Source organism: Morone saxatilis, unplaced genomic scaffold (assembly GCF_004916995.1).
Source record: "Morone saxatilis isolate NCDOM2014 unplaced genomic scaffold, NCSU_SB_2.0 Contig2, whole genome shotgun sequence".
Lineage (NCBI taxonomy): Eukaryota > Metazoa > Chordata > Actinopteri > Moronidae > Morone > Morone saxatilis.
In genome coordinates, this window is record NW_023339762.1 from 22968059 (window position 1) to 22985205 (window position 17147).

General features: G+C 42.5%; 2 protein-coding genes across 5 annotated transcripts in view; one reads left to right on the plus strand and one right to left on the minus strand.

Moving 5' to 3' along the window:
* srgap1a (SLIT-ROBO Rho GTPase activating protein 1a) overlaps positions 1–13935 on the plus strand; it is a 50637-nt gene extending 36702 nt beyond the window's left edge. For 2 of the 4 annotated variants that reach the window (XM_035664900.1, XM_035664901.1), the window contains exons 18-21: positions 3904–4084; positions 6063–6200; positions 9948–10314; positions 11179–13935. In XM_035664900.1, the coding sequence (XP_035520793.1) occupies positions 3904–4084; positions 6063–6200; positions 9948–10314; positions 11179–11583 (1091 nt within the window). In that variant the 3' untranslated portion in view covers positions 11584–13935. Of the gene's footprint in view, positions 1–3903; positions 4085–6062; positions 6201–9947; positions 10391–11178 lie in introns of all 4 variants that reach the window. The other 2 variants (XM_035664899.1, XM_035664898.1) reach the window with 2 other exon arrangements.
* Positions 13936–14141: 206 nt separating this feature from the next.
* Positions 14142–17147, minus strand: part of ccdc113 (coiled-coil domain containing 113) — a 3578-nt gene continuing 572 nt past the window's right edge. The window contains exons 2-9 of the mRNA XM_035665455.1: positions 16926–17055; positions 16568–16729; positions 16336–16485; positions 15400–15510; positions 15164–15262; positions 14901–15008; positions 14627–14782; positions 14142–14456 (exon numbers count right to left, since the gene is read on the minus strand). Of these exons, the coding sequence (XP_035521348.1) occupies positions 14280–14456; positions 14627–14782; positions 14901–15008; positions 15164–15262; positions 15400–15510; positions 16336–16485; positions 16568–16729; positions 16926–17055 (1093 nt within the window). The 3' untranslated portion in view covers positions 14142–14279. The remainder of the gene's footprint in view (positions 14457–14626; positions 14783–14900; positions 15009–15163; positions 15263–15399; positions 15511–16335; positions 16486–16567; positions 16730–16925; positions 17056–17147) is intronic.

Sequence of the window (17147 nt, forward strand, 5' to 3'; positions counted from 1 at the left end):
AAAAAGGACATCTGATTAGACAAGGACACTTCTGTATGTAAGGATTCCCACTGTAAAACGCAGATGGCAGCTATCAAGTCTTTGAGTAATTAATGGAAGATTATGTTTTCCAGAAATCCCTTGCTACCATGGTTTTGTTCCAATAGCCTCTCTGAGCAGACTGGGAGGATGTCCTGACTGACTTGAGTCCCTCCCTGTGGAGTCTTGAACTGTGGTCAAGTTATTGTCATCAGTTATTTTTAAATCCCCATGACCTCATTTGGATTTCAGACACAAAAGCAAACCTCTTTTCCTGTTTGGTTACCAGCACTTGATTCTGCAGACTGAACAAGTTTGTTCAAGTTTGTTCTCTTCTCTCTTTTCACGGCTCAAAATCTGTTTGCCCTCAAAGTAAGTGAACTCAGTTGAGATAGAAACAGGCAGCCTGGAGGAGTAAAAGTCATTCCACATGTTGGTCTAAGTAGTTGTCCGGAAATGTTCTCGTCCGGTCGGCTCAGCCCCCCTGGAGTGTGTTAGAGCTCATTAGCTCAGATAGATGATCTGGACTGGCCAGATTTACACAGAGCACACTCGGGAAGTAAAGCTAAGTAATTGTTGCTTTGATCAGGTGTTAGTGGGAAAAAATGAAGAGGAGGGCAGCTGTTGATTTTTAAGATAAAGATGGCGCCATGTTAGGTGTTTTATAAAGCTTGTCCCCAGTTTGTGCCTTATGGATTACATGCTTCATATTACCGATACCGATTAGATAGCCAAAATCTTTACATTTTTGTATTTTAAAAAGAAGTTGAAGTTGAACCTGTAGTGTATGCACACCTAATGGTAAGTAAGGCTGAGATGTAGGGAGCAAAGATGGATGATTTAATATTCCATAGCTCTGTTCTAACCAAATATAGCTGATAAATTGTTAACACAATAAAAACAAACAACAGTTCTGACTCTTCAAATGTTGATTTATTTTTATCAAAAAACTTCACAAACAAACATAACATACAACCTCTAATTTAATTATACATTATTATAAATTTCCCATTATCGGCTAATAATGTATCTTCCGCAATAATTATCGGGCATGCGTAGCCGCCCACTAGCATGGCTGTAGACAATAAGTCCTGCTCAAAGATCAGGTATATATTTCTCAGAAAATTGGATGCTCAGCACTCCGCAATGTAGAAAATAATACATACGAGGCACAAAGTTATAAAGTCATGACACCAAGTGAAAATCAAGTCATCCACACAATTGTCCTCCTCTTTAGTTACATGAACACTTGATTAAAGGAACAATAACCTTACTAACTGTGTTTTTAGAGTGGTACTTCTCGTACACCGTCAATACATTGATGTTATCTGCTGGTAAATTTGCTACAAGGTCAAAGGTGAATTAACTGGCACATTGATTATATATCACATTGCAGCAGTACAGTAGGATGTCCTTGTTGTCAAGTGCCCCAGAAGGCATATTGTATGTAGGACTGCACATGTTAAAAGGCAGTGTATTTTACCGTACAAGAGGGGCCATCCTCCTACCGTGTCTAAGGCCAGTAAGAAGTCTCCTGCTCTGTTTGTAGCAGCAAGCATCTGAGATTAATATTTGTCTTCAGAGAAAAGGGTGAACAAAGGAGAAAAGGGAAGAAAAAATGTTTTCTACCCTCCCCTATTGTATTGGTCCTAACCATATCTCACACCATGCTGCTGCTCCCCTATTTTTATGTATGAACATGGATGTAGAGCAACATCCACGCCGACTCTGCTCCACTGGCTTGTGTAAGACATCTGACAGTTCGTATCTCTTACACAACGGGCCTCCAGCTCTCATGGTTCAACATTTCTTTAACTCCAATAACTGTGTGTGTGTGTGTGTGTGTGTGTAACCTCGGGTGGGTGGGTCTGAAGCGATTCTCAGTTATAATTGCACAACATGACAGAGGGGATCCTTTACCACACTGAGATTTGAGTTTATGGCCCGCTGCCTTTAGCCGCAGCCACGTCACTGCAGTGCTGGTGTGTGTGTGTGTGTGTGCCTTGGATAAACATTTGCAGATGGATGGATAGGTTGAAGTGAAAGAACGAGATGGAGAAAATGGAGAGAAAGAGAAATCCCCTGCACCGATAAGGGTTCCGTCAACTTTATTAACAGCCTTGTCCGCTGCAGTGCAGCCCAATTAATTCAGGCAGTAAATTCCTGCTTGTCACATTTCATGGAGCCACGTCACATCCACCCTGTCAATCTTGACAACCAAGTGAAGCAAGGAAGGTGGCAAGTTAAGAGTTGGGAAAAAATATAATAGAAATAAATGAGGTCGAATAAGACACTGAGAGAAATGTAGAAACCTTTGCTCTATGCTGAATCACGCCTGTTTTTTTTCTCTCACGTGGCCTCTTTGCTCATTTGGGAATTACTTTCAAGCTCCTGTGAAAGATATACCATGATGGCTTTTCACAGCCGATACAAGGTTCAGCCATTTACTGTGATCTCAGTTTATATAGAGAGCCTGTGTTAGGCTGAGGCTTTATCTGTCCAGGGACCCCCTGTCTGACTTAAAGTGAGAAAGTGAGATGGGAGGGGTGCAGAGGTAGGAGTGAGGGAGGAATAAATGAGCTATTTTTAGACCTGTGTTGCTGTATTGCATGCATATTGGTTTGGAGACGTGTACCTTTTGAATAGGAGAGTTGACTGTAGCTGTTGAAACCACAGAAGTATTCAGATAAAACAGATTTTACTGTAAAAAATAAGAATACATTTGAAGCGGGTAGTCAATAAAGATGCATTGAAATAAAGCATAATAGTAATTGGTCAAACTACCATTGGTTAGTATTGTTTGTAATAACTTTTCCTGGTCTTTCCCATGTTCATTTCCCATGTCACTGATCCAGGGCTCTGCTTGTACAGTTATTGAGTAGGTATCAACCCAGTCTAATGATCCATACAGTGACTGACATGCCCCTGAGTCATATAGATCTCCTCTCACCAGCTTCTATAATTATCCCGCTAAAGCTCCTCAGGGCCTGTTGTGGCCCTGGCCTGGTGTTGTAGAGCCGGTTTCTAAAATAACCAACTGGATCAGCACACTTGAACTCCATGTGCACAAACATGCCAGTATAAGACCTGATACTAAACTTTCCTGCATCAGATCCATCATGTATTTAAGTGCATGGCCGTGTCCTAAATCGCTCACTACTCATTATACAGTCCACTGTTATTACACCCTATACAGTGGACTCAAAGTATCCCACGATGCAAGTATCCCAGAACTACAGATGGTCACTAACCATCTATGTACCACCACGTGTGCTGAGAGAGAAATGGCAGACAGAGAAAATGGAAAACTGCTGCTCTCTCTCCTCTTCTGTCTAGTAATTCTGGATTCTCATGTGTGTAAAATTTGTTTTTCCTTATGACGACAGGCACAGGCATGAGTTGTGCAATAATAATATAGTTAATATGAGCACAGCAGGGCACAACAACACAACAGTCACAAAGTACTGTATTTATTCATTTTGCAAAACACGCTTTTTATAATATTTTATATTTATCACAGAAATGTGTATTGGTATTTATTATGATTAGTCCACCAACCAACGTTGATCTGGCGTGTTTTAGTTGTAAGACAGCAATGGCGTTCCTAATGGCGCAGAGAAAATGACCTGGGTAGTGTAAAATTCTGCAGATGAGCTCACTATATAGTTTTCTACTTCTAACTCCCTAGATAGTGAGTGGGGAGTAGCGGATGATTTCAAACACAGCCCATGTGTTGCCTTTCTGGATCAAGATTTTTATTTCACAAGACTGCACCACTTGAATTAATCATTAAAAATGTCTGTACATGCGATAATAGCCGTCTGTGCCTGATGTCTTTGCCCTGTCTGACATACCTGACCTGTGTAATCCTCTTTCCGTTGACAGAGGGCGAACCCATTGAAGCCATTGCCAAGTTTGACTATGTTGGGCGCTCTTCCCGAGAGTTGTCCTTTAAGAAGGGCGCCTCCCTGCTGCTGTATCAGCGGGCGTCAGAAGACTGGTGGGAGGGACGGCACAACGGCATCGATGGCCTGGTGCCACACCAGTACATTGTGGTCCAAGACATGTGAGTGTTTTATATTGAGTGTAATTTTACATTTGACCGAGTAGTGCTTAAATGTATCCAATCAACATCAAACTTATAAGAGTATGATTTAATAATATCATAATATATCAATATAATTTATAAGTTATATTTATAAGTAATATAATTAAGATATCTGTAAATATGGGATCTTTTTAACTTGTTTTAAATGTAAGCAAAGCGGTCCTTTGATCTGACCATCGCTCTGTTTCAGACTCAGACAGATATGTCAACTACTATTGAATGGATTGCCATGAAAACTTGTTCGTTCATGGCCCCAAGAGGATAAATCCTACCAACTTTTGTGATTTTTTTTTTGCGATGTAACCTATAGCACCCCCAGCAGGTGGTTTAGACTGAAAGGTTGACAAATATTGGATGGTGCTGACATTTATGGTATGACAACTTTGATAATTCCTTCCCTTTTTATCAAGCACCAACATCACGTCAAATTTGTAATTTGTCCAATACTCTCATTAACCTAAGTTGATTTAGTGCTAATTAGCACGATAGCATGGCAACATGCTAAACTAAGATGGTGAACATGGTAAACATCATACCTGCTAAACAGTAGCAGAGTAAGTGAAACAACCACTGTGCCCAACTAACATCTCACAGTGCTGCTAGCATTGCTGTAGACTCTTCACAACACATCATTTGAAAAATTCGTACAGGGGTACACTGAGGAAATATTCCTTTCTACCCGCTCCACTCAGAGCCTTAGAGTTGTGGTTTAAAGAATAACCCTCCAGCTCTCCCTGATGATATCCCTGTGGGTTAAACAACACACTTGTCCTTGTTGACTTTGCTTCATAAGAGGAGCCATAAGTTAGCTGTAGGGTCGTGCATACAGGACCTTAAGTCTTGTTTGTTCTGCGTTCGGCTGTCGTCCCCGCTCAGCTGTGGAGAATTCTCCATCTCCAGGGTCCTCAACCAGCCCTTCTGTCACCGTTTCCCCCTCTCAGCACTAACAAGCATACCCTCTACCATGGCGACTGTTGGTGCCTAATGGACTGGATTCACTGTCTCGTTAGGACGAGAACAGAATGACTCCAATCACTTAGTAGCTGGCCGACAAAATGGCCATTTAGAATGACTTCCCCCTCTTGTCTCTTCTCTTCTTTCCCCTGCTGCTGTCCCGTCAGTGTGCCTCTATCAATAATTCACCAGAAGGGGCACTGCTGATGGGGTGTCTTCTAAGTTAATGAAAGAGCAGGGGAATTTACAGCTGTACGGGTTGTCCCCCAAGCTCAGTAACATCCTGCTCTCTACTTAAACTGAGCAGGCTAAGGAGTGTAAGAGCACACTGGGTTGTGATCTTTACTTGTCCCATAAAAGAACCCGGAATAGGAGACATCTGAGAGACCACTTCAGCACAGGATGTCTCTCTCAAGGCTCGACTGTTGAAGTGTTCAAACTTTCTCGTGTCTGTCGGTAAATTTTGTTTACTGCCGCCTCTGCTTTGGAGAAGTGCTCGTCCTTGCTCTGTCTCTGTCTGTGTGCGCTCATGCGGATACAATGAATAAGCGACAGTGTTTTATATCAGCTAATACACATCATTAGAGGCAGCAGTGCAGCTCAGGAGCTCTGATTACTGCCACCTGACAGGCACCAATTGTCCCCTAGTATCCAGTCGCACACACCTCACTGAAACCCATACAGCTGGTTGCTTGCCTGTGTGTGTGTGTGTGTGTCACTACTCACACACTACATAGTGCATCACCAGAATACTGAAATGCCTGGGAATATGACTCATCTGACTCTCTGGACCTTGAGGGAGAGAGGAAGACGTGCTGAGTCACAGGAAACTGATATCCAATACTGTCATCGAAGAACAGTGAAAATATAAAAGATCGACTGATTTGCTGATTTCTCCTTTTTTTTTTTGGTCTGTTGTTTTTTTCTGTCACTTCTTCTTGCTCTTTCCATGTCTCAATGTCACTCTGTCTCTGTGTCCCAGAGATGACAACTTCTCAGACACTCTGAGTCAGAAGGCTGACAGCGAGGCCAGCAGCGGCCACGCTGGAGAGGATAAATGCTCGGGGAAAGACATCAGCTCACCCACTGACACCAGGATCTCTGAGGCCTATATTACCAGGTTGGTCTTCACACTGCTGTAAAGATGCTCTATGCTAACCTCTTTAGCAGCCGCCATTGTTGTTTTTGAGCGAACAGTAGTCCCGTCTTCACACTGAAGCTGCCGGTAGTTCCTCATAAGACACTGATTGTTCCAAATCAACCAACTATGGTTTGGAAACATTGCTTGAAGCCTGGCAAGATGAATTCTAGCGTGATTTCCTGAGGCCAGCTGCCTTGCAAGGTTATGCATTCTCTAAAGAAAAATCCACTAGCGTATTGAAAAGGTTTTGAAGTTTTATGTGTTTTGTCTGTATTGTACAGCAGAAGCAACAAAGATCTGTTTGGAAAGGTACTGTTATCATGAGAAGGGATGGACACTATCTTCACTTTCACAAACACACTTAATGACCCAAAAATCCAAAGAAAAAGATGTCACAATACATGGCAAGAAAGAGAAATGATTTCACCAAATTTCATAAAGGTTCTTGCAGTATTTAAGAATAATATGTTTATTATATAATTGGTATTTAGGGTTTCTTACTGTACTTAACAGTGTAGTAGACATTAAGACATTTTTTAAGGTTAACAAGCATCCTACTGTGTTAATTAGTGCCAGTCTTCCTGACATCCACAATGACCAATTTATGTCCACAGCCTTCCACAGACTTCACATTGGCTTTATCTAATGAGAGATGGCCAATCCAATAAGGACTGACAGTCGAGCAGTAGCCTGTCTGCAACAACCTCGTGTTGCATCATCCAAGAAGCTTAAATAGCTTCAGGTGTGAATAGAAAGTGTACACAAACTCAAGATGCTTGAAACATGAACAAACTTTTAAATTTTTTATATAGACTGCCTTCGACTGAATGGGGCTTGGACTATTATATGTTGCTGAAGCCTTGGTTTCCACCTTTTACTTCAGTGGAAGCTTGCACCGAGAGCGGTTTAACAGCATGTATCTGATTTGCCTGTTATGTGTGCAAGACTGAAGGAGGCAGGGGAGACGTGGACAGTAATGCACCCAATCCTCAGTGTTACATATGCTGCTTCATCCTGTCACCCTATATCCTCAGCTCACCTCTGTCAGCCTAATTGCCACTGGATGGATAAACTTCTCCTGCTCTATTTTATTCCCACTGACCGGTCAGTTCCAGTATAAGCATTAAATACCCATTTCGCAGTGGTAGTTAGTCATCAGCTGGTCCCACTGGAACATAATGTACATACACAAGCACAGGGAGGGATGGCACACAGAGAGAAGACGCACACGTATCCGTATACACCTCAGTCTTTTTGGCAGCGTCTGCTGGTTGTGTGCCAGTATTTCGTCTCCTGCTCCTCTCTTCGCTGCTGCATTTTTGTTGGTGGAGTAAGCGACCTTGAAACGTCTGTTACTGGCTCTTGCCAAACACATGAACAAATGCTATTTTATTCAGAGCCACACTCACTCCCTCTCCACTTAACTGTTGAAATGTTGATGATTCATACTAGAGGCAATATTTACCAACTGCAGGTATTTGTATGCAGATGGAGAATATATCTGAATGAATCATCTTTTTCACATCAGCCCTAATGAAGGTCCTCTAACTCCCAAAGCCATCTAAGACAGTCTGTACCTGTCGCCAGCTCCCAGGTGACCCCCACCTCTCTCTTCATCTCCTGTCTACCGCCCCCACTCACTTTTCTGCTCTTCCATTCGGACAATTCTCACAAGTGTTGAATCATTTATATCCTGCGCTTTATTTAGATATTTTCCTCTCCTGGTGTTCTCAATCAGCAACATGCTCCCCAGACGGGACCTCTAGTAGGATTTGGCATCACGACTATAACAAGAATCCTTTAACAAGACAGTTATGTTTGTGCCTTTTTAGTGGCGAGGACACAGATTGATGAGATCATGCCAAGTATTACAGTTCCGTAATCCGTTTTCTGTTTTGAGGGAGAGAAACTCATGGAATGTCTTGTGATTTACATTATTATTAGCCACTGCCACAATAAACAAAGGGAGAGTTGTCAGTGTGGTGACAGCTTGCAGAGTAAGTTGCAGTGCCTGTTGTTGTACACTCTGTCCCAGACAGAGACTGGTGTTATGAATGCAGATTGCTCCCCCTGCAGGTTGTCGGTGGTTCCTGCAGTTGTTTACTATTCCAGATTTCTCACTGCAGTCAGATTTAAAAAAAAAAAAACATTTTCTCACACCAGGCATACCAGTCTGCACCACTCCACCAATGAGTTTTAATGTATATTAAACTAACTAACTTACTAATTAACTATCATCAATAGCTATTAGTGCTGTCAAAACATTTTTTGTTCATATTAATTTATATTTTCATTTTGTTCACAATCCAGAGTGTTTCAGTCTCGCATAAGCACACATGGTCGTTGGGACTGACCAGAGACTTTCTAGTTCACGTAGCAGTAATTTTCTGTGATGAAATGATTGGGGAGATGCCAAGCTGCATTTCCATTCTCTGAGAGCGTCACTGTCCTTCATATCCATACTCATTGCTTTTGGTTTAGGACTGTGATGAAGCTTTTAAATCTTAATGATAACGGCTGAGACAGCATTCATTAGGCAGGCGTAAGCTCACGAATGAAGCCATTTGCCTCAGAGATGTGATTAAAGGACGAGCAATTCACTGATTGTTCATCATCACAAAGAACCAATAATGCAGACAGCAGACTAAATAAAATTGTTAATTTGTCATGTAATCTGTCAGCTTTCAGGTTTTATTGAGTAAATATTTCAAGTTGTCAACATTTCGAGAACTGTTCTGCCAACCGGAGAATCAATGCATAATAATAAAAGTTCATCTGAATGTATTTTTGTGTAATCAATTTCAGGTAACTATTTTATAAAATTCTAGTTCTGCAATACTCAAGTATCTATTTCAGTCATCTAGCTGCTAGACAGTAAGTGATAATAGCTGCTTTGAGTAAAGATTACAGTTCTTGGCTTTCTGTAGCTACCGTAGTGCTGGTGGTCGTAAATATGCAAAGCCTATTAGAGCCATACTGAGGAGGATGTGCATCTTTATTGGCCTTTTATGGAGCAATAGAACAGTTTCAAGGGAGTAGATGTTACTGTGGGGAAATCTTGCTTAACTCGGCAGGCAATGTGTCGGTGTGAGTATGAAGGAGTGTGTGTCTGACCAGACTCATGCCTTCACGTTCAGCTCTGTCTCTCCATGGTTCAAAAGTCAGATTAGGTGCGTATGGTGCTGTGCTGGTCCAGGTTCAGATAGAGGACAGCCGTAGTATTGAAGCAGCTGGAGCTTCTCCCAGGGGGCGAGTTTTGGTGCTCTGACAAACCACAGGCCTCCCTCCTTTGGCTGATAGCCAGGTCCACTCTACCTGCTCTCCAAATAAGCTCGTCTGAGCTGTGTGACTCAGGGTGACTCAGGGTTCCTCGTACACCACGGATGACTGTTTTTTCCACAGTGGAAAATGTTAGATTCACTATAGGCTACTAAGGATGCAGTATGCCCACATATTGTAGTACTGACAACCACGTTCATCAAGTTTGGGCTCCCTGTGCTTTCAGAGTGAGACCCAAAAATAGGTTAGGTTAATATTATTGAAGCAGACATAGCAGTCAATCCAAACATAATGTTTACATTTGGGATATATAAGGTGGTGCAATAGCTGTAATTAAAAAAGAAAAATGATTGCCTCAAAGTGCAATGTTTGGATGGAGGAATAGGGTAAAATGTTAAAAGATGAAAGCTGCAATACAATAAATAAATATTTCTGTGTTTATCCCAGCAGGCACAAGAAAAGATCAGAACCACCATCTCGGCGGCCCCCTGCCCGCCCCAGCGATGTCCACTGCATGGTACATCCCTCCCAGCATGGTCATGGAGGACATGGAGGCACCCCAGAGATGGGTTCCCCAGTTTTAGGCCACTTCAGCCCACGGGACATGCTGCGGAGTCGCAACCACATGGACAGTCCTGAACGACGACGCCGCACTGGCCATGGCAGCCTGACCAACATCAGCCGCCACGAGTCGCTGAAGAAGATGGAGAGCCCCCCTATCCGCCGCTCTACCTCTTCGGGCCAGTACACGGGCTTTACTGATGCCCACCACCACCATGGCGGCAAGCCCCTGGATCCGGAGACCATCGCACAGGTCAGCGCGGGACGAGCGGCGACCCGACCGCAGCTCCCTCCACCATCAAAGCCCTGCCCCGCCCTGTAAAAACATAGTCAGTCCCTGTCTTCTGCTTCCTCTGGCTGCAACTGTGTCTGTGTGCTAAATACACGCAAAAAAGACTAGCTTCACAGGCAGCAGACAGCAGGGAGCATAGCTCGAGACTGGGACTCCTCGCAGTATATTTACTGTAGTCTTGCTTGTGAGCATACAAAAAACTCTAAAATACGAAAAGCTATTACAAAATATATCAATGCCGGTAAAACTGGTAATAATTTGTGTTAAAGCAGACATGTGTTTGCGTCACTGCGGATTGGAAGGTGATAGCTCTAATCTGACAGTCACATGAATAGTAAAGCCACAAATGACATTTGTATAGAGCCTCAGTTAGAAAGCAGAGGTCACAGAGAGCACGTTAAACTGTGCTGTGCTGTCTGTCTGCCTACTGGGAGCATGCTCAGATGAACATCTTGTCATCTCTGCATCTCCTCCGCTATCCGAAGTCATTAGCATGCAGAGGGAGAGGTGCTGGTACAAAGCAATACTACTTCTAACTCTCTGCATGTATAATGCATGCTTGGTGTTTTCTTGAAAAACTGTCACTGTGGTCCTCTGTTAACATCTCTTTTTATGTTTCCTACCATACCGTAGTCTTACCTTCTTCCTTCTCTCACGTCTTTGCTGCTCCTATCTTGTCTTATTTTTTTTCTTCACCTTCTATTTTAGTTCTCTGTCATTTTTAACTCCAACCTTCCTGCCTCTCAGTCATCTCTCTCACCAGTGTTATTATCATCCTTCCACATCCCCCCCTCCTCTCTCACACTCTCTCTCTGTCTCCTGCAGGACATAGAGGAAACTATGAACACTGCTCTGAATGAGTTGCGCGAGCTGGAGCGGCAGAGCTCAGCTAAGCACGCCCCTGACGTGGTGCTGGACACCCTGGAGCAGCGGCAGACCTCCGGCAGCAGCGGTGGCGGGGGTCCCACACCGGCCAGCTCCAGCGAGTCCCTAAGCCCCATCCACGGCGTCATGCTGAGGTCCACCGCCAACACTGAGCCACCCATCCGCCGCAGCACCAGCTCCTCCAGCGATACCATGAGCACCTTCAAGCCTGTGGTGGCGCCCCGCATGGGAGTGCAGCTCAAACCCCCGGCCTTGAGGCCCAAGCCCATGGTCCTGCCCAAATCCAGCCAGGCTTCACAGCCTCCAGCTGCTCAGGACCCTCTGGATAAGTCCTGCACCATGTAACCTCTGGGACAGGAATCAGAGATGTAAAACAAAAACTCTCAATCAACTTCCGGGGAGCGGCTGCAAAATGCCTAGATTTCATAGACATACAACAAATAATATCTAAGAGTGTGTAAAATACATAGACCTGGACAATAAAAGATGTTTCCTTGTGGTTTTGAAGCTGCGAAAGAGATCATAAAGAGACTGTAGGAGTTACAATGTACACAGATCTGTCAGTCGGACAAATCTTCTGTTAAAAAAGAAAAACCTGTACACAGTTATGTGTTAATATGCTTAGGTTAATGTTATCTAACAAATTTCTTTTTTTTTTTAACTCAAACAACAAATCACAAAGGCTTCCTTCGAGGTTTTAGAATATGTTCACTAGTTAGTTTAGTTTACAGACATTCAGAAACTGTGTATCTTGAACAAAACACGCTGCATGTACAGTAGCTCCTCTGTTTACCACTGAACCTGAACCTGGAGCTTGATGGGAACTGTAGTGACCAGAGTGGCATTCTCACACATATAACTAGATTATGTAACTATTTTGCTCTTACCTAGGAGGGCCCTTGAAGGTTTTGCGAACAGGTTCAAAGGCCTTATTGACTTTCGATTTCCAATGTTAAATATTATAAAGGTGCTGTGACTACCTGGACTGAAATGGTTTGAAGGTTGGATTGATTACGGGCCTGAAGAGCCCTTAATAACTAATGGTACTTTGTTAATAGACGATAGGACTGATAGCAGTATGCTTTTTTTTTTTTACTAGCGTGTAAACTCTGCAACTTTCTTTGGCAAGGCATACCATCTGTTGCATCTCAGAAATGTATGAAGATCACCTCTGTGCTGGATCCACATAAATTTATTTGAACATATTTCCATATTGCCTGGAATTACAGACTATTGGATAAAACCACTATTTCATTATGAACTTTGTTTGAACATTTTGATGCATTGTTGAATTCTTGCATCAATAACTCATGATGCAGGGATAAAATATGCCTAATAACTTATGCCTTGGCATCTGTGTAATCTATGGGGAGCAGTGTGAAAAATCCTGATGATAAATCATCTCCTACCTGCAGTATATACAACACATATGCTATTAAATGGTGTGGAACACATGCCATAGCTTCTTTTATGCCTTGCTTGGCTTTATTTACCCAAAGACATGACTGCAAGTTAAAGCATGGATGTTGACCCTCCATATATGATGTAGGCATTCTTCACATTGACTGATGTACAGACTCATGGCAGCGCCCTGTGGGAGTGCTGCCCGTAGCCATGGACCTAATGACTGTTAGTGTAAAAGCCTCCTAATGTGTTCACCCTGCTTCCTATGCTTCTCTTTGAAAACAGCAGCTTGCTTTGTGTCCCTCTAGTCGCTTTTATGTTCAGGTGAGAATGTCAGTAATGTGGGGGGGGGGGTTGTATTGTCTCTGACACTGAGACTTTCTCTGTGGATGGTCTACTTTGGTGGATGATGACCCCTCTAAATGCCGGACGTGTGATAGAAAACACATGGAATAGGAGGAAGTCTCGCACGATGATGAACAGCAGTGTCAGTATGTGTCCAGGTCGAGTAATAATTTCAAATGCAATAGCCCCATACTGTGTGACTTCACCCCTGTATGTCTTTTCCGAAATAACCTCTGTACTGTAGAAATAACAGAAGTGGGTGCATGTCCTGGGAATGTTTGGCTAGCGTAATAACACACAGGAAAGACTTGGTTTGCAATGAATAAGCAATGCTCTCTAACAGCAGGTTTACACTATCTTTGACTTGACAGATATTGTGTGTATAATAATCAAAAGATAATTGATTTTCTGAATTACTAACTTGCATTATTTTTGTAATCATTTTTGTTATGTTTGTTGCATTTCTGGGTAGAAATGACTTAGAACAAATGATGTAGAATAAATATCCAGATATACAGTATGAAGCCAGTTGTAAAAAAAAAATAAATAAAAGTGTGCTTTTGTCACTATGTAATATCATCAACAGTAGGACTCAGTTATGCCGTCTGTAGGCTTTAAGCTACTCTGTGGTGTTATGTACATCTGTAGTATGTACTTGTGAAAGTGCCTTTGAAAATGTTTTAGAGGAACTTCAGACATTCTGTACTGTTGCATTTTCATGTCAGATGCTGTTTTGCAGTGCAGGAAGAAGACACATGAATAAGTAATGATGCCATTTTCCAAACAGTTATATGACAGAATTAATAATAAATAAACAGCTTACCCATTGTGACATTGCACTTTTATGTATATAACTGTATATATGGCATGTAACATCATAACGTTTAGAGTTCTTTGAGGGCTTATACCTCCAAGGATTTCTTTCTAATAAAGGAAATAGTTTGTCGAGTCTGAGGTAGATTTTTTTTTTCCCCTTACGTTTTATACGCAGTCACTTTGTGTTTAATTATGATCAGTGGTGGAAGAAGTATTCAGATCATTCTACTTAGGTAAAAGTAGAAATAACACAATGTAAAAGATTTCATAATGACTACGCCAATAGAGCTTGATGGAGAAAGTTTATACATTTACAGAACATCTACTGTAGGTTTTTATTCTTTATAATGATACATGGTAAAATTCTTCCAAGGACACAGTGAGTATGAGTTAAAAAAAAACCCAGAAGACATGATGAAGATTCAAGCTTAAATCTTTCTTTCCTACATTTCTCAACGTGTTCTTTGCACCACGCCTTAGTGTCGAAGAATCCAGCAGGCTTTTTCTGATGTTTTCTCTATGTTGTGTTCTATGTATGGGAGCTTTACTGGGATTTGGTGTCCCCCAGATCTATCTCTTGCCTCAGCAATGTATGCGGGAGTAAGAGTGGGTCCCTGTGTACTCCAGGCTTTAGCGTGGGTCTTCAAGGCCATCTGGTGAAAACAGAGAAGAGAAGGCTCATTGTTATGGATACTGTGACACAACAGTTTTTCTTCAGCTTGGGCCGAGGCTTGATGTGGTCCGATAAAAGTGGAGCAAATATTCAGTTTTTACAGACATGACAAGAGAAAACCCAGGAGAGAGCAGGTTGTATTTGATTTACCTGAGCAATTCCAACTTTTCTCTCCCAAGTGTGAATGCTCTGCTGCAGCTTCTTGTGTTTGTCCTTCACATGCATGTACTCAACGATATCAGGAGCCTGATAATCTGTCATCTGGCGGCGCAGGTGTTTGTTGAGAGCCTCTGCCTTTATACGCTCCTAGAGAGAGAGATTTAAGTAGAAGGGATTAAATTACTCTGCCACTCATTGGTAACCAGTGGACAAAAACATGTATAAAGTCCTTAAAGTCTGAGTCATTCTTGGACCACTGACAAACCTCCTCAGCATGCTGTATCTCCTCCTCAATTTTTGTCAGCATCTGCTTTCTGTTGCTGATGTCATTGCTCAGCTCTGTGGACTCTGATGTCACTCTCCGCAGCTTCTCCTGTCGACACGCACATATAGGTTTGACAAGCTGGAGCGAAGTTCAATGTGATAAGCTAAACTACAAAGGTGGTTTCACATATCTACAGGAAATTGCACTGAGAAAAAATTATCTCTCTCCGTCTCTCCCCCACACACATATTTCTGATAAGCTACCTTGTGTGAACTGAGGACGTGTTGCACTTTCAGATTTCTGACTTGAATTTCCTCCAGGTTTTGATCAGTTCTCTCCTTGCTGTATTCCTGGAAAATTTCCTAAAAAAAAGACACAGCATCATACATTGTTACATTTTCCTTTGCTTGCACAATCGTCTAACTCGCATGCTACGCAGCACGTCGCTCTTTCCAGCTTTCTTAGCCTCTCTGGATATACACACGCTTTCATTCTCTACCTCATATTCTGCTTTTCCCGTCTCTTTTTTCTGTTGAAGCTGCTGCTGGAGCTTCTTCTCGTGGACCTTCAGTGCCTGGTTCTTCAGATTGTACTTCTCCAGCTGGGTGGCCTGGTTTCAGTTTGTGTGTGTGATTGTGAACAGGACAAAGGGAGGATGGTGATGAGTACATCAGTGCACAGAGTAAAAGCAATAATCACTCAACGTCTCAGCCCCGTGTCATTCCCATTTAAAAGGGATATGACTATTATGTTATTTTACCCCACCAGACTTTTTCCTGTGAATGAAAACAGTCAGAAAAAGCAGCATGTTAGTATCAATGACGTCCCCTCAGTGCAGATCAGAATCTAGTTCTAACGAAAGGTTTGACTGTGGAATAATAATCATGCTAAGATTGGATTTTAAGGAACTTACAATAATGCGATATGTTGACCGACTAAAATCAGAAAGGTCAAGTTATTATATTAAAGGTCCAGTGTGTTCACCCATAAGAAACTACAGTGGCCGCAAAACGCGCACAAAGCGTGAATGCCTATCCATTGTAGTGTTTGTTTTGTCCCTTCTGGGCTACTGTAGAAACATGGTAGTTCACTATGACGGCCTCGACTTATTCTAAAGTAACAAAAACATAATTATTCCTATACGCCGCTGATTACAGACTGATTTCTGCCAATATACTCTCCTATATGTTACATACTGGACCTTTCACATTACAACTCATACTTGGGGAAAACTGTTTGAAAACTTAAGAGTCTTGCGCATTTAATTCAACTTTAAAGCTGCAAACATAAAGCCATCTTTTTGTAAGTTCAGCTAAAATGAGTAATCCAGTTGCATTTCATTGTGCAATTCTGTATTTTATAAACAACAATAAAGCTGAACCATGAACGTTTAATCTATTCAGATGCTACTTTGCCTAGTTTGATGTCTTTTTACCTTTGACTTATCTTCAGTGTACTGGAGCACCTTCTCAGGCTCCTTCATTCCCAACCTGTTGTCCATCATAGGTTTGATCAGTCTGCGTTCAAACTCCTTCTTGGCCTTCCTGATTTCTGCAAGACGCAATTCTGCCTCTTTTAGGGAGGCCTGGAAAGACAAAATATGTTTTTTTTAAGTGTGAATTCATTTCTTTCTCTTTGTTGTTTTTCTGTGGAGGGTGTGTCGTAACCTTGTAGTTATCCTGAATTCTCTCGTATCTCTGTTTGAGCTTCTCCCGGTCTTGTCGTGTCTCTGTTACTTCTCTCTGTACCACATTCAGCTTTTGTTCCAAGGTCAGCTGATGAAGGCGATCCGACAGGTTGGACTGGGACCTCCGCCTCCTTCCACGACCCTGACAACGCACACATGCACACACACACACATAAGATGATTTGGGGGCCATCAGGAGCTCAGTGCAAAGAGCTCATCTGTCTCCAAGACTGTGGCGAAATCTGTCCTCCTTGTGTGAAACCTACAACCACAATAGCTACTGAGTTTTGCACACATATAGGAAGAGTAAAGAAGTCTTGTTACTGGGTGGCACTTACCCCGACCTCCAGCTGGGAGGCTCCTGATGCCCCATCTGCCCCAGCCTGCGACACAAGGTCCTGAGGATCCAAGCGGCCGATAAACCGCTCCAACATGTCGTTCTCTGCCAGGACGGCTGCAGTGGAACATCTTGGATGGGTGGAAGGAAACAAAAACAACTTTAAAATCATTTAGAGAAAAAGCTTTGAAGCTAAAAGTTTGGTTGCTTAAGCTGGAAAGAG